The sequence below is a fragment of the Tenrec ecaudatus genome, chromosome 13, assembly GCF_050624435.1.
Source record: "Tenrec ecaudatus isolate mTenEca1 chromosome 13, mTenEca1.hap1, whole genome shotgun sequence".
NCBI classification, from domain to species: Eukaryota; Metazoa; Chordata; class Mammalia; order Afrosoricida; family Tenrecidae; genus Tenrec; species Tenrec ecaudatus.
Window position 1 is genome coordinate 116,038,281 of NC_134542.1, and position 15,894 is coordinate 116,054,174.

Sequence of the window (15,894 nt, forward strand, 5' to 3'; positions counted from 1 at the left end):
TTAGAACCCCCCCCCAAGGAGATGAATAACAGAAAAGTGGGTGAGGGGTGTCAGAGGACGATATAAGATATGGAAATAATAATCTATAGCTTATCAAGGGTTTGTGAGGGAGGGCAGGCGGGGGAGGGAGGGGGAAGAAATGGGGAGCTGATAAAGGGGCTCAAGTGGGAAGAGAATGCTTTGAAAATGATGGCGGCATATGCGCAAATGTGCTTGACACACTGGATGAATGTGTGGATTGTGATAAGAGATGTAAGAGCCCCCAGTAAAAGTATTTAAAAAATACTAACTAGAACTGCTTACTCTTGTCTTCAGAAATATTTTTGTAGTCACGTTGGATTTAACGTATTTGAGTTTATGATTCTCTGGGTCTACAGAAATCAATAGATTTCATATCTAAAATTGATGAATAATGAAATTACAAAATAAGCAAATAATGTAAAATCCTTCTGTGTACTCACTTCAACAGCATGTACTGGAACTGGAGTGATACAGAGGAGATTAGCATGGTCCCCAGGCCAGGATGACATGTAAATTCATGAAGCTTTCAATATTTTTCCAAAACCCCCTTGTAGACTCTCCACATAGATTAAGCCTACATTGAACTACCTGAGACCATTAACCAGATACATAGTTTTGCCCTCAGGCAGACTACATTGAAAATGGATTATTGCAGATAGAGTTGGCTAAAAATTTAACATCTTACCATTTGTTTTCCCTGACCCATTTTTAACCGGTTCCAATTTTTATTATTTTCTGTTTTCTTTTGTATTGAAGTTTGCCTGTGTTTTATTTTGTTGTTGCTGATGGGTTTTTTTGGTATGAGCCTCCTCACTGTCAACCCTGACCAACATTTTCCAGGATCAGTTTTCCATCTGGAAATGTCTTCACTTGCTAAATTAATGTAGTGTTTTTAATTTAAGTCTAAGAATGTTAAACTGATACTCAAGATGAACCTCTCTTGAATACTCCCTAAAAGGAGGAAGCTCATTTTGTTCAGTCTCTGAACAAGTGCGTATTTAGCTTTGATTTCCCTGTGTTAAGTCTTCTATCTCAAAGGTTCATTCATTCTGCCATATCTGTTTCTCTTTGCTAACCTGCCAAGGTTCCAGCCCAGGATACTCGGAGGAGGCCACCAGCTTTGGCACCCAATATTTAGTCTCCCAACTGTAAAATACACCAAGTCCCAAGTCTTCTGTCTCACTCAATGACTTCTCTTTGGAACAGGAGGTTGGCGACCACTTCAGCCAAGCTTGGCCTGGTTTCAAGAAGCACAGCTCCTAATGCCAAATATGGGAAGTCGTGGCTCTTTGGGGCATCTTCTCCTGAAGTACTTGAAAGCGTTTCTTTGAGCTTTCTTGCCAGCCTCTGAATCAGGACTTTGGCCTTCTGTTGATGACGTAGCGCTTCAGTTCCAGTTTCTGACATTTTTCCTTTGCTCCCTGCTGGCTTTGGTTAGTGTAATTTAAGTGAGACTTCGGGAGCCCACTTTCTAAAGTAGATGGGCAGCGAAAAAAGATGAAGGCTTTCCTCAAAATGGCTTGACACAGTGGCTGCAACAGTGACCTCAACAACTTTGAGGCTAGCACAGGACTCGGCGACGTTTCCTTCTGTTAGACATAGGGTCGCTGTGAGTCAGAACCATCTCGATGGCACCTGGCAGTAATGCCAACAAAGCGTGCAAGAGTGAAAACAAGAGCAGAAGGATGCTTTCAGGGTTCAAGGTCTGTGTGTTACCAGCTGTGAAAATGCCTGTCACCCTTCTCACCCAGCGAGTGAGCATGCCATTGAGCTCATGCTGACTCAGAGTGACCCCCTTGTGGATTTCTAAAACTGCAACTATTTACAGGTGTAGATAGTCTTTCTACTGAGTAGCAACTGGTGGTTTCAAACTGCTGAACATTCGGATCGCAGCCCAACGAATAACCACTACACCACCAGGGCTCCCCTGATGCCCTTAGTCACTGTCAATCATTGGTATCAGTATCTTCACCTCTGAAAACCCATGAAGCTTACCAAATTTTGGATCCATGCTTTCTTAACTGAAACTTTATCTTTCTGAAACTACCTTAATCATTCTTAGAAAATCTACTCTTGCCCTAGTTTCTAGTGTTAAGCTTTATGTCAATTGCTTATCTTAATTTTTTTTGTTTTTTTTGCTTATCTTAATTTTAAAGCCAGAAAAAGTAGCATCATTTTTATGGTTTGTTGAAAGTACTAGAGTTTCATCTCTGTATAGTGTTAGTAAGTTTTAAATTCTTGGAGAAATATCTGAATTCTTACTTTCTATTATGCTTTATTTAGGATTCTTTTAACAGTTGAAGAATATCCATTTTTACAATGAAAAGATGATCATATGTGTTATTTTTGTTATATTGACTTCCTATAGTTTTATTTTTTAACATTCTCACAGCCTATTGCTACTTTTTGAAAACATGCTAAGTCAGATGCAAAAGAATAAATATTGTATGATCCAATGTATACAAAATAGAATAGACAAAGCTATTGACAAAAGGAGATTAGTGGCTACCAGGAGTTACAGGGAATGGAGGACGGAGAGTAGGGGAAAAAATGACATGCGGATGGGTAAGGAAGAAAGTCACCCTGGGCTGTTAAACACTGAGTCACTTCACCTGAGGGTGAGGGGATTTAGATCTCTTGTCTTATGATAAGAGTCCTTTAAGGATTCCCTGGGTTTCCAGTTCCTATCAGTACCAGTGTACATACATCCCCTGCTCTAGCCAGATTTGTAAGCTAGAATTGAGATCATGATAGTGGGGTGGGAGGAAGCATTTAGAAACTAGAGGAAAGTTGTATGTTTCATCATTGCTATACTGCACCCTGACTAGCTGGTCTCCTCCCACCGACCCTACCGTAAGGGGATGTCCAGTTGCCTACAGGAGTGGCAATACTGGGAGGGTAGAAGAAGGATGCGAGAGGAAGGGGGAACCGATTACAAGAATCTACATATAACCTCCTCCCTGGGCGATGGACAACAGAAAAGTGGGTAAAGGGAGACATTGGACAGTGTAAGACATGACAAAATAATAATAATGTATAAATTTTCAAGGGTTTGTGAGGGAAGGAGAGAGGGGAGGGAGGGGAGAAATGAGCTGATACCAAGGGCTCAAGTGGAAAGCAAATGTTTTGAGAATGATGAGGGAAACAAATGTACAAAGGTGCTTGACAAAGATGTATGTGTGGATTGTTATAAGAGTTATCAGAGCCCCCAATAAAATGATTTAAAAATTAAAGAACAATTCTGTTGGTGATTAACCAAAAAAAAGAGTTCTTTAAAGACCAATTGTGATTCAGTAGAAGCCCTGATGGTGAATGGTCACACATTGGGCTGCTAACTGCAAGCTCAGCAGTTCAAAACCACTAGCCGCTTCCTGGGAAAGAGAGGCAGTTTTCTACTCCCATAAAGAGTTACAATCTCAACCCACAGGGGCAGTTCTACCTTGTTTTATAGCAGTGTTTCTCAACCTGGGGGTTGCTACCCCTTTGAGGGTTAAATAACCTTTTCACAGGGGTCACTTGATTCATAACAGTAGCAAAATTAGTTAGTAAATAGCAACGAAAATAATTTTATATTTGGGGGGAAGGGGGTTCACCACAACATGAGGCACTGTCTTAAAGGGTCACAGCATTAAGAAAGTTGAGAACCACTGTCCTACAGAGTCTTTATGAGTCAGTTTGGACTTGATGGGAGTAAGTGGCATAGTGGGTTAAGCACTGGACTGCTAGCCCCAAGGTTATGGTTGAAACTCACAGCTTCTCCATGGGAAAAAAAGAATACCACTCTGCTCTATAGAATCCCTGGAGCTGGAATAAACTCAATGGCAATGAGAATGCTTGAAGAATTCCTTATCTATTCTTTACACAGTCGTGCCTTGTGCTGCACTGTGCTTCACAGATACTGTGTTTGTTAAAAATGGAAGGCTTGTGGAAACCCTGGCAAGCAAGTTGACATGTATTGAGGGGCTAACTATACAATCAGTAGTTTGAAATCACCGGCCCCTCCTTGGGAGAAAGATGGTACTTTCTACTCCTGTAAAGAGTTACAATCTCAAACCCACAGGTAGTTCTACTCTGCCCAGTAGAGTCGTAATGAGTCAGAGTTGGCTTCGTAGCAGTGAGTTTTATTGTTTTTGTGTCTGTTCTGGTTTACTTTTTATCTGGAATGCTTCAAACTTTTTCAAAATGCTCTCGTGTTCTCTGTAAACTACAATATAATATAAACATAACTTTAAAAAATATTTTATTGGGAGCTCTTACATATATCATAACATTCCATCAAGCACATACAACAGTATTGTACAATTGCGTCCACAGTCGGTTTCAAAACATTTTCTTTCTTTTTTTTTACATCAATGGAATATAATATTTTTAAAATACCATTAAAGAATTATTATTTAAGGTTAAGTATAATATGAGGGGATTTTTTTTAAGTGTAGAAAAAATGAATTAAAATATAATGACATCTTCCCACTTTTCCCCACTTCTTTTTTTAAAAAAATCATTTTATTAGGGACTCATACACCACCCATCTTGATCCATACATCAATTGTGTAAAGCACATTTGTACATTCGTTGCCCTCATTCTCAAAACTTTTGCTCTCCACCCAAGCCCCTGGAATCAGGTCCTCATTTTTCCCCTCCCTCCACACTCCCCCCTCCCTCATGAACCCCTGATAATTTATAAATTGTTATTTTGTCATATTTGGCTCTGTCCCACGTCTCCCTTCCCCCACTTTTCTGTTGTAAGTCCCCCAGGGAGGAGGTCAAATGCAGGTCCTTGATGTAGGCTCCCCCTTTCCAACACACCCTCCCTGTGCCCTCCCAGTATCGCCACTCACTCCACTGGTCCTGAGGGTTTCATCCGCCCTGGCTTCCCTGTGTTTCCAGTTCTCATCTGTACCAGTGAACCTCCTCTGGTCTAGTCAGGCTTACAAGGTAGGATTCGGATCATGACAGTGGTATGGGGATGGGGTGGGGAGGAAGCATTTAGGAACTGGAGGAAAGTTGTATTTTTGATCGTTGCTATGTTGCACCCTGTCTTGTCTCCTCCCTAAGACCCTTCTGTAAGGGGATTAAACATAACTTTTATACGCACTGGGAAACCAGTATATTTGCTGTATTGCTGTGATTTGGAACAAAACATGAAATATCTCTAAGATATATCTGACAAAAGTCCTTTATCAGTTTATGTATTCTGACTATATTTTCTCTCTACCCATGTCTTGTCATAACAGTGTTTATCAAAATGCAGAAATTAATTTGGTTGAAATCTAATATATCAATATTTCTATAGTTTTTAATTTGTGTGTCCTACCTTTAAAAAAAACTCACTGCCATTAAGTCCATATCGACTCATAGGAACCATATAGGAAAGGGTAGAAGTGCCCCTTTACATTTCTTAGACTTTAAATCTTTATGGGATTAGACCGCCTCATCTTTCTCCCAGAAAGTGGCTGGTGGGTTCAAACTTTTTACCTTGTGGTTTGCAGCTCACTGTGTAGCCCACTTCTTGACAGAATAAAAGCCTAACGGAGATCACAAAGACTTTTTCTATGTTTTCTCCGAGAAGTTTTGTAGTTTTCGCTCTTACATATTTCAATTTAACTCTCGTTAATCCAAAAACCAAGTCAAAGAGGGATTGGTTAAAAATTATTACAAAAACTATTCTACTGTAAGGATAAGCACTCTGAAGACAAAATCAATCTCTAACAAAACTGTTTAACATAATCCCTCTATCTAGATGCCTACTCGACATTTTGTAACCAACAATACTCATCTTCACTAATGCAGGGAGCCTGGTGGTACAGTGGTTAAGTGCGTGACTGCTACTTGGAAAGGTAGCTGCTCGCATCCATCAGCCCCTCCCTTTGGAGCAGTGCTGCTCTCTCTTAAATGTCTGCTGTGCGCAGGGTCAGCTTGAGGGCCACGGGTTCTCTTGGTTTATTAATGCAGCAGTTTGAAACTGAACTCCTTTCTCTGCATGAGTTCCAGCTGCCAGCCTCCTGCTTGGCAGCCTAACCCTTCACTGTTAGCACCACCAGGACGTCTGAAAATCCTTCTTACTACTTTTAGAATCATTTCCGTCCAGATCAAGTAGAACTATGACTTACCTTTTTATTACTTTTACTGTTCTAGACTGCAATCTAATTTATGTCTAATTAAGCCCTAACAATTGTGTACTAATTGCTGTAGAATAATCAACTTTATTTGTCTTGCAATTTTATTAACAAGAATAAGTCACTGTGTAGACACTATGTAAAATAATGCACCATTGGACTTATTATACATCTTGAAAGCAATAATTCTCTCAAAGTTGTTAAGATACTTTTTTCCCTTCACCTCATCTTAAAAAACATGAAGGGATTATTTCCTGTTTTGTTTGTTATTGATAATGCTTATAGGGAAATTTTATACAAATTAAGTCAAATTAATGAAACATTATATTTTTAAGATATTGTCAAGCATTAAGGATTTAATTTTGTTTTAAGCTCATAAACAGAAAAAGCAATTCTTAATAATAAAAAAACTACTTAGTGTTTGGTATACATAAAGGATTTATCTTATTCTTTCATCTTATTTTTTTTTCCTTTTAACTTATTAAAGGCTTTTATGCCCTTCCTGTATGTGACTGGTATTTCATCGGGGCCCAAAATGAACTAAACACAAGCCACAAAATGTTATTTTAATTTGTCCTTCACAGTTCTGGCCCATACAGCAGATTCAAGCACTGTCTAGACTTCCTCCTTTTCCTTTTCTATTAACAGACTAGATTTCTTTGGGTGTGTACTTGCCGTCTGCTTCTCAACATCGGTGGATTCTCAGTAGAAGGATATGATGTCTAGGGCTGCTCAAGAAGACAGAATTAACCTTCTGTGGAGCCAGTTCACCCCTGGTTTTGTTAGGTGATTTGTTAGTTTCATTTAGTGATTAAGCCCCTCTGTGTTGGGTTCTGTTCTTGATAATCACAAGTATCCTAGTGGAAACAATGTTCATTGCCTTTCATCTCTAATGACTAAAGTCGAAGCTATCATCTTCTGTCACTCTGCTATATCTTTTGTCAGTATTTACTCACGGACAGTGCTTATAGTTAATTTGGTTTGTTTTGACTAGTAACAGCAATACATGTTTTAAGGTTCCTTTTTATTTCTAAGATCATTTTATCTGATTTGATCGTAGTTATATTCAAAACAGAGATTATAAATATGGACCTGGAATATATGTTAAAAGCCTTGGTACAGATTTAACACAAAAACTGCATTTAACTCTGCATCCACCAGCCTGCTTTCTGTTCACCAACTTCCCTGAGTCAGGAGAAGCCTGGCTTGAACGGGATGGGACTTAGCGATTTCTCCAACCATGTGAGCCATTTCTTGTTATAAAGCTCTGCACAACACACAAAACAAAACAGCAACAAAAACCCTGCATTTAAAAATATGCTGAAAAACTCGGCTTACACACGAGTACATAAGTAAATCTACATGCAAAAATGGAGAGAATGAGTGCCTCATTACTGTCGTAGGTGTCAACCCACTGAGAATTATGGCCCCACTAAACTAACACATAACTTTAACCATCACATCCATCACCTTGGTGTTTGTCACTGCCAAAAGTACACCATTAATGTGCAAAAATATGGAATGGTAGTGTGTCTATGTATATGAAGGACCTTTAATACGTCTGATGAAATTTAATTGCCCCACAGATTTTTTAAATCATATATGTTATAATGTATTCAGGGTATGTATGGAAGTTGAGACAAGAAATTGGTAACTTATTTGCTTTGTTGCTTTTCAGGGCCAGTGTTTGGAGATTAATTTGAGGAAAAGGGATTCGAGAGAGACTTTATACTTTTGTACCTCATGAGCTGTGCACATATATAACCAATCATAAAAAACAAATACAATTAAAGGTTTTTTTAATGTCATTTTATCATGTTTGGGAAAATGTTTTAAGCTGTGGCTTGCATAGATATTTTGACTCTGTCAATTGGGCCCCCAATCCCAGCAGGTCTCTGTGGATTTTCTTTAGAATTATTATTGAATTATTATCAATTTAGTGCGGTATGCTATATGAAAAAATAGGTTGTGATGTCAACTATGTCCACATGGAAGAAGCATAACAACATCCATGATCCAAGAATTCTAAATTACCGTATATACTCGTGTATAAGCTGCGTTTTTCAGCACAAAAAATGTGCTGAAAAACCAGGGTTCAGCTTATACATGGCTCAGTGGTACCTCAGTGAGGTGTAACATCTCGCAGGTGATTGCCTTTCCTCAGCTGTTCATTGAAAGCCCCGTTGACACTGCAGGGCTTTCAATGTTTGTTTACTCACATCTAACCAATCAGAGCCGTCCTATGATGTGGACAGCTCCAATTCGCAGAAGCACCCTAGTGATTCACTAACGCCTGAGCTGGTAAGGATGTGTCTGTGGCTGCGCTCCATCTCTCCCTTCTGGTCTCTGTGTTAATTCACATCCTGCATTTTCCACCCTAGGCTTATACTCGAGTCAATCAGTTTTTCTGGTTTCCCAGGTAATAATTAGGCGCCTCGGCGTATACTCAGGTCAGCTTATATTCGAGTATATACGGTATATAATCCAAAACCAAAGGAGGGAATAGTATCAGATTGTGAGAGTCTGGTTTGCAGAAGGCTGTGGATGACAGTGGAAGCCCAAGACACATTTGTGAGCTCTACATAGGAAATAAGCCTATAGTGATTTCTGTCCATCCATAATTGAGGCATGGGAATAAACTGATTACCAAGCAGAGAGTATGGCAGGGATGGCTCTAGGAGTTCAAAATAAACCTGACTTTAAGCCTTTTCACTTGATTCCCTCTTTAATATGCCTTGGGCCTGACCTGGCTTTCTATACTTTTTGTGTTTTATTTTCTTTTCATATTGGGGTTTGTCTGACGTATTTTGTCATTGTGGTTAACTCTTGAGTTGTTGGTACACATTTTTCTGCTTTTCATTATATGAAACCCAGGAGCAATGAACCCATAGGAAAAACAAGTACAGTAAGGGTTCTGGGAGTACAGTGGGCCAGGGTGGGTGGCTGTTACAGGGCAGCTGATATCAAGGAGTTCAAGAACGAAGAAAATGTTTTGAAACTGATTGTAGTAGCAATTGTACAATACTGCTTGATGTGATTGAACTATAGAATGGTATGATATCTGTAAAAGCTCCCAATAAAGTAACAACTAGGTTGTGGTTGATTGCTACTGATCTCCCTTAGGCAGGGGCGGGGAATCTTTTTTTTTCTGCCAACTGCCATTTGGATACTTATAACATCATTCACAGGCCATACGAGTCAAGCATTTAATTAACTCACCCCTAATGTGATGATAGCTGGAACTGCCTCTCTTTGGTGAAGCTTGTGATATTAGGTGGTATCATGATTTCACGGGACTTACACAGCCCTTAGACTGGACATTCTCTTTTTGTGCCTAAGGTGAGAGCCCTATTTTAAAGCTGCAATGTGCATGGTGATTATGCAGATTATGGAGTCCCCAGTGGTGCAAGCATTTTTAAACCTTAATTGACTAATTGAAAGATTGAAGGTTCTAGTTCACCTAGAGGAGGCACTGTAGAAGAAAGGTCTGGCAGGCTTTTGACTTCCAGACTAACCATCTGTAGAACATCCTGTGGAGCACAGTGCTCCCTGTTCACATAGGACTCCCCTGCATGAAGGTCACCTCAGCAGCAACTGCATCTGGTTGTTTTCATGCCTGAATCCTTTACTTATGATTCAACACAGAATAAGAGCACTCCTTTTATATCTGTGTACCTCAGAAAATTCTCAGGCTGATAAAAATATTTATTTTCCTGAAGATTTTTCTGTTTGGTTTTTTAACAGATATGATTTATTCAAGAAAGATCAGGATATTATTGGTAGAAATGTGCTTTTTGGTTTTTTAATGTAGAAAAATTTGAGAATAACTTAATGATAAATACAGATTGTTCCATTCTATGGGTGTTAGAGTAGAACTTTAGATGACGTGTAAAATGATTATCTGGAAAAACTGTAATACTGTTTAGTTTTTTATTTCCTGTCTATCAGAATTTGGATTAAAAATAGGAAGTGCATCCATTGGTATCTGCTGCAAACCTTAGGATGTGTGTGTCTGGTTATTTTAACTGGATGATTAATGTAAAGAGCCTCCAGGTTTGGGAAATAATTCAGCAAAATGAAAAGTTGCTTTTTGATATCTGCAGCCAACCTGGAGAAATTACAATTCGGGCCATTAACAATTAATTTTGGAACAAAGATCTTTTTGTTTTTCTTTTATCCTGGAACCAGGAAAGACTGAGCTGCTTGTAAAATTCAGCATTGTATGGTCGTTGGGACTCCAAAGCAGGTTTGACAAATGCAGTGGATCATCTTTATTGAAGGATGTTTTCCTTTTAACTCTTGGTTAAAAACTTCTATAACTGTGATACTTTTGCTGTATCCCAGTGAGGATAAAGTGATGCTAATTTCCCTGGGTAATTGTTTTTATGGGCAGCTCTTCCTTTATGAAGTAGATTTGAGTTTCAATCAAATATGGTGTTAAGATTTCTATAAAGTGAGACATTGGAGTAGTAATATTTTTCCTCTGTAAATTATAATTGCACATTAGAATTTTCATCAGTCACTTCTTGTGTTCCCCGCTGTTCAAGTTTCCAGCATATTCTTTTGGCATTGACCTATTTTTTTTCCTTTTCTTTTGTTACTGAAAAATGAACTCTGCTAGCACGGTGGGTTAATTGTTGTGCTGCTTACTGCAAGGGCGGCAATTCGAACTCGCCAGCTGCTCCTTGGGAGAAAGATGACAGTGCCGGTTCCTGTGAAGTCTCGAAAATCCTCTGGAGCAATTCGACTCTGACTGCTAGGGTCGTGATGAGTTAAAACCAGCTTGATGGCAGTGAGTTTGTGTTTTGCTTTGTTGCTTAAAGCCCTTTCCGTATCGCCTTCATTTTTACCACCTCTGTTGCATAATGATGACACGTGACCTGCTAATAACAGTATGGGGCCCTTCTAACCCTCAGCTTTTGCAGCATCTTTGTGACATCCGGCCCTGTTTACCCATTTACCAAATCCTGTTGACTATACTTTGAAAACCCATCCCTAATCCAGCCACTTCTCACCACTGCCACCTCCACCATTTAATCACGGCTTCTCACTTGGTATACCACATTGGCTTCCTAACTCTCCCTGCTTCTGCTCTTGGCCTCCACACTTTATTCTCTAGAGTAATCCCTTTAAATGGTAAAAGGTTACCTTTCCCAAGAGAGCCTCCAAGCACAAGCCACAGTCTGTGCCATAGCTTTTAAGGTTCTCTGTGATTAGAGTCACGCTGCCTTCCAATCTTATTTTCTTGTGTGTGTGGGGGGGCGGGGCGCGCGCACGCATAGGAAAGAGCTTTGTATAAAGAGCAATTATAAATTGAGAAAACATATGAGCCCAGTCCAGCTCAAGCCCATAAGTCCAATATTAGCCCATATGTCTGATACCAGTCTGTAAATTCCTCTTCAGCCTCATGCAACACATGCAACAACGCTGAGTGCAGGAAGATCACAGGCTTGTGGGTGGGAAGTCTTGTGGATCCAGTGGCATTGGACACATCTTAGCACTGGTGTGGTTCTCCACATGGCTCCTCCATCTCCAATGCCAATAGAAACCAGGTTGCGATAGTTCTCCAACATCACATCCTGATGTAGGATCTTCTGAGCTGGGTTCAGGAGCTGCCATTCCTCCCAGGTGTACTTTAAGGCTACATCATTGGATGTCAGTGATTCCTAAGCTTTGGTCATTTTCTTTGGTCCTTAGGACACTGCCAGCAACTCGGATGCTCTATGTTTGTCTTATCTGGACCAGCTCTAATGATGTTCACAAATTTCAATCTCTCAGGGGGACATCCCAGAAATAATAATACTCAAACCAAGTACCTCTTCCTCTTTTTCCTTCGCTGCTGTTAACGCATAATTTGTAGGCATTTTTGGAGTCAGGTGAATGGATTTGGTTCATAACCCAGTCAGAAGTTGAAATCCTTCCTTGTGATGCTTCAATGTGCAAGACAGTAGTAAGAGATTTCTCACTCCCTAGACTGGATCATATTTCTCTGTGGCAAATCTTTGTTCCTCGTGGGACACTCACGCTGCACCTTCTCATTCAGAGGAAGTGAGTTCCCCAACCTATTTTCAACCATGTTCCAATTACTTTGACTTCCTTCTTTCTTTTTTATTCATTTTATTGGGGGCTCATACAACTCTTATCACAATCCATCCGTCCATCCATCCATTGTGTCGAGGACAGTTGTACATTTGCTGCTATCGTTCTCAAAACGTTTTCACGCTACTTCAGCCCTTGGTATCAGCTCCTCATTTCCCCCATCTCGCTCCCCTCCCTCCCTCATAAACCCTTGATAATTTATAAATTATTATTTTTCTATGTCTTACACTGACTGATGTCTCCCTTCACCTACTTTTCTGTTGTCCGTCCCCCCAGGGAGGGGGGTTATATGTAGATCATTGTCATTGGTTCTCCTTTGTCCCCCGATCTTACCCGTACCCTTCCACTCATTATTGGTCCTGAGGGGTTTATCTGTCCTGGATTCCCTGTAGTTCCAGCGCTTATCTGTACCAGTGTACATCCTCTGGTCTAGCCAGATTTGTAAGGTAGAATTGGGGTCATGATAGTGGGGGGAAGGAAGCATTAAAGAACTAGAGGAAAGTTGTATGTTTCATCAGTGGTATACTGCACTTTGACTGGCTCAACTCTTCCCACGACCCTTCTGTAAGGGGATGTCCAGTTGCTTACAGATGGGCTTTGGGCCTCCACTCCATGCTCCACCTCATTCACAGTGATATGATTTTTTTGTTCTGGGTCTTTGATTTCTTCTTTCTTAACTCTTTTCCCCTTTTCATTTTAAGCATTAAATTGCATTTCAAAAATGAAAATCAAAACATTTTAAACATAAAAATAAGTAAATAATAAAATAGCAATTGTATTTCACCATTAATTCCATCCTGGATAATATATTTATGACCAGATTCTTTACTTGTAATTTAGGTGAAAAGAAACATTTTAAGACTATAATGCCAATATTTCTAGGAATAAATTAAGGAAAAAAAGTTCTATGCAGATTTTCTACTCTGCTAAGTTGCCTGATAACTCCTTATTTAAGAGCTCAGTTTATCCTTCCCTAATGACATAGTTGTACCGTGAATAAGGAAGACCAAAGAAGAATCGATGCATTGAATTGTGGTGCTGTAGAAGAATATTGAAAGTACCTTGGAGTGATGAAAGGACAAATCTATCTGTTGGAAGAAGTATGGCCACAATGCTCTTTAGAGTCTTTGTCATACATACCTTGGGCATATCATGTTTGGTAAAGTGGAGGGACAGTGAAAAAAGGAAGGCCCTCAATGGGATGCATTGACACAGTGGCTGCATCAATGGGCTCAGGCACAGGAACAATTGTGGGGATGGCGTTGCATCATGCAGTCTTTCATTCTATTGTACCTTGGGTCCTTATCAGTCAGAGCCAACCCAATGGCACATAATAACAACAATGACGTAGTAGATTACATGTTGGTTTGCTAAGCACAAGGTCAGCAGTTCAAATCCACCAGCTGTTCCATGGGAGCACGATGACGCTTCCTACTCCCATACAGAGTTACATTCTTAGAAACCCACAGGGTCCATTTTATCCTGTCCTATTGACGCTGCTGTGAGTCACTTAGAATGTATTCATGCCATCCACGGACCTCCTTGTGGCCTTTGCTATTGTTCTTTCCTTCTACTTCCAAGTTATGTCCTTTATCCTCAATTTTCAGTGGCTAGGTTAGTACGAAAGAAAAAAGAAAATTTTGCATAATGAACTCAGCTTAAAAATAGGCTTAGTATCTATAGTGTGTCATATGTAAGTCTGTATAATGTATGCTAGGATATAAAACTTGACATTTTTTTCCCTTGCATGTTAATCTAGCAGTCTTCTCGCTTCTAGAGAAGATCAATCTTAAGTTTAAGGATGATGGGGGGAATTCTTTGGTGTATTCACTTGTCATTTTGCTCACTTTAAAAAAATGGGGGGGTCACTATATCTGTCTCCATGGGTACGCAGTGAGGACCAGGTCTCTGAAGCTCTAACACTGGCTCATTGTCATAGGGCGCTGGCAGCTGGAAGAGTCGTATATAGTCAGCACTGGTCATGTTCTCATGTGCACTTGTAAAAGCCTCTCTCTGGCTTAGTACTTTAGCATCCACAAACTATTTTGAGGTGAGCTACTTAATCAGAAAGGCGCTTGGGTGGTGTTTTGGGTTAGGTATTGGACTACAACTCCAAGGATGGCAGTTCAAACCTACCAGCCAGTGTGAGGGAGAAAGATGAGACTGCTACTGAAAGACTTGGGAACCCTGTATAGAGTCACTGTGAATTCACATCGACTCCATTATAGTGAATTTGTGTGTGTGTGTGTGTGTGTGTGTGTGTGTGTATGAATCAGAACTTTAATATTGATTGACAAATCATTTAAAATTAATTTGGTTTTTCTTTTTCTTTTTTCCAGGTGTATGGTAGCTGATGAAGTAAGTACTTTTATAATTTCATTGCCTTTTGAAATATGTTGTAACCAGCTTTGGATGTCTACTGTTTTCCAGACACCATTCTTTCTCTTTGCATATGTGTGTAGAAGAAGCTCTGCTGGTGCTCTTGAATAAATGTAGGACTGGTACCATCAAGGTTGGGGCTCATGTCCGCCAGCTGCTCTATGCAGGATAAGAGGAGACTATCTGCTTTTGTGAAAGTCTAAAGACTTAGAAGCCATTTATGGTGTCACCAGCAGCCCCGAGGCAGAAAGACTGGGCTTTCTACTCCCATAAACAGTTACAGTCTTAGAAACACAAGGGGGTTGACTATGAGTCTGCTTTGATTTCATGGCAGTGCATATGAGTCAGAATTGACTCGATGGAAGCAGGAATGAGAGATGTGTGTATATGTGGGAACAGAGGGCGAGTGGGAAGTAAAGTTGTGGGGGCCAGAATGAGTGAGTATGTGCATAGGGAATGTGTTAATGTTATTAACATTAATGTTTCATAGTTTTATATTGTCTGCCAGCAATGCATAAATATACTATGAAATTTATCCCCAATTTTGAATTCATTTTTACACCTGTCACAATACTATATGCTTAAAGATTTAAGAGTTAAAGTTTTTTTTTTTTAAACAATTTATTGGGGCCGATACAATTCTTTTCACAGTTCATACATATACATACATCAATTGTATAAAGCACATCTGAAGAGTTACAGTTTTAAGATATTTCTTTTTTTTTAATTAATAAATCTTTGTATTGGGGCTCATACAACTCTCATCACAATCCACACATACATCAATTGAGCAAAGCACCCTTATACATTCCTTGCCCTCGTCACTCTCAAAATTCGCCTTCCATTTGGGTTCCTGGAATCAGCTCGGTTTCCATTTTTTTCCCCCCTTCCCCCTGATCCCTTAGTAGTTTGTAAATAATTATTTTATCTTAGCTTACACTGCCCGGCGTCTCCCCTCACCCACCTTCCCATCGCCCATCTCCCAGAGAGGAGGTTACACATAGATCTCCAAGATCGGTTCTCCCTTTCTATACCCCCCTCCCTCCCAGTGTTGCCACTTCCACCGCTGGTGTTGAGGGATTCATCTGTCCTAGATTCCCTGTGTTTCCAGATCCCTACTGTACTGCTGTACATCCTCTGGTATAACCAGGTCCGCAAGGTAGAATTGGGGTCTGATCATTGGGAAGGGAGGAAGCGTTCAAGAACTAGAGGAAGGTTTTGAGTTTCATTGTTGCTACCCTGAACCCCGAGTGACTCATCTCCTCCCCACTACCCCTCT

At 40.0% G+C, this 15,894-nt stretch overlaps 1 protein-coding gene and 1 non-coding gene across 5 annotated transcripts in view; both read left to right on the forward strand.

Moving 5' to 3' along the window:
* ZRANB3 (zinc finger RANBP2-type containing 3) overlaps nt 1-15,894 on the forward strand; it is a 246,177-nt gene that overhangs the window by 74,417 nt on the left and 155,866 nt on the right. For all 4 annotated transcript variants that reach the window (XM_075530071.1, XM_075530070.1, XM_075530073.1 and 1 more), the window contains one exon: nt 14,576-14,594. In XM_075530071.1, the coding sequence (XP_075386186.1) occupies nt 14,576-14,594 (19 nt within the window). The remainder of the gene's footprint in view (nt 1-14,575; nt 14,595-15,894) is intronic.
* LOC142425135 (U6 spliceosomal RNA) lies at nt 449-558 on the forward strand. The gene has a single exon (XR_012779506.1). It is a non-coding gene; the product is annotated as a U6 spliceosomal RNA (small nuclear RNA).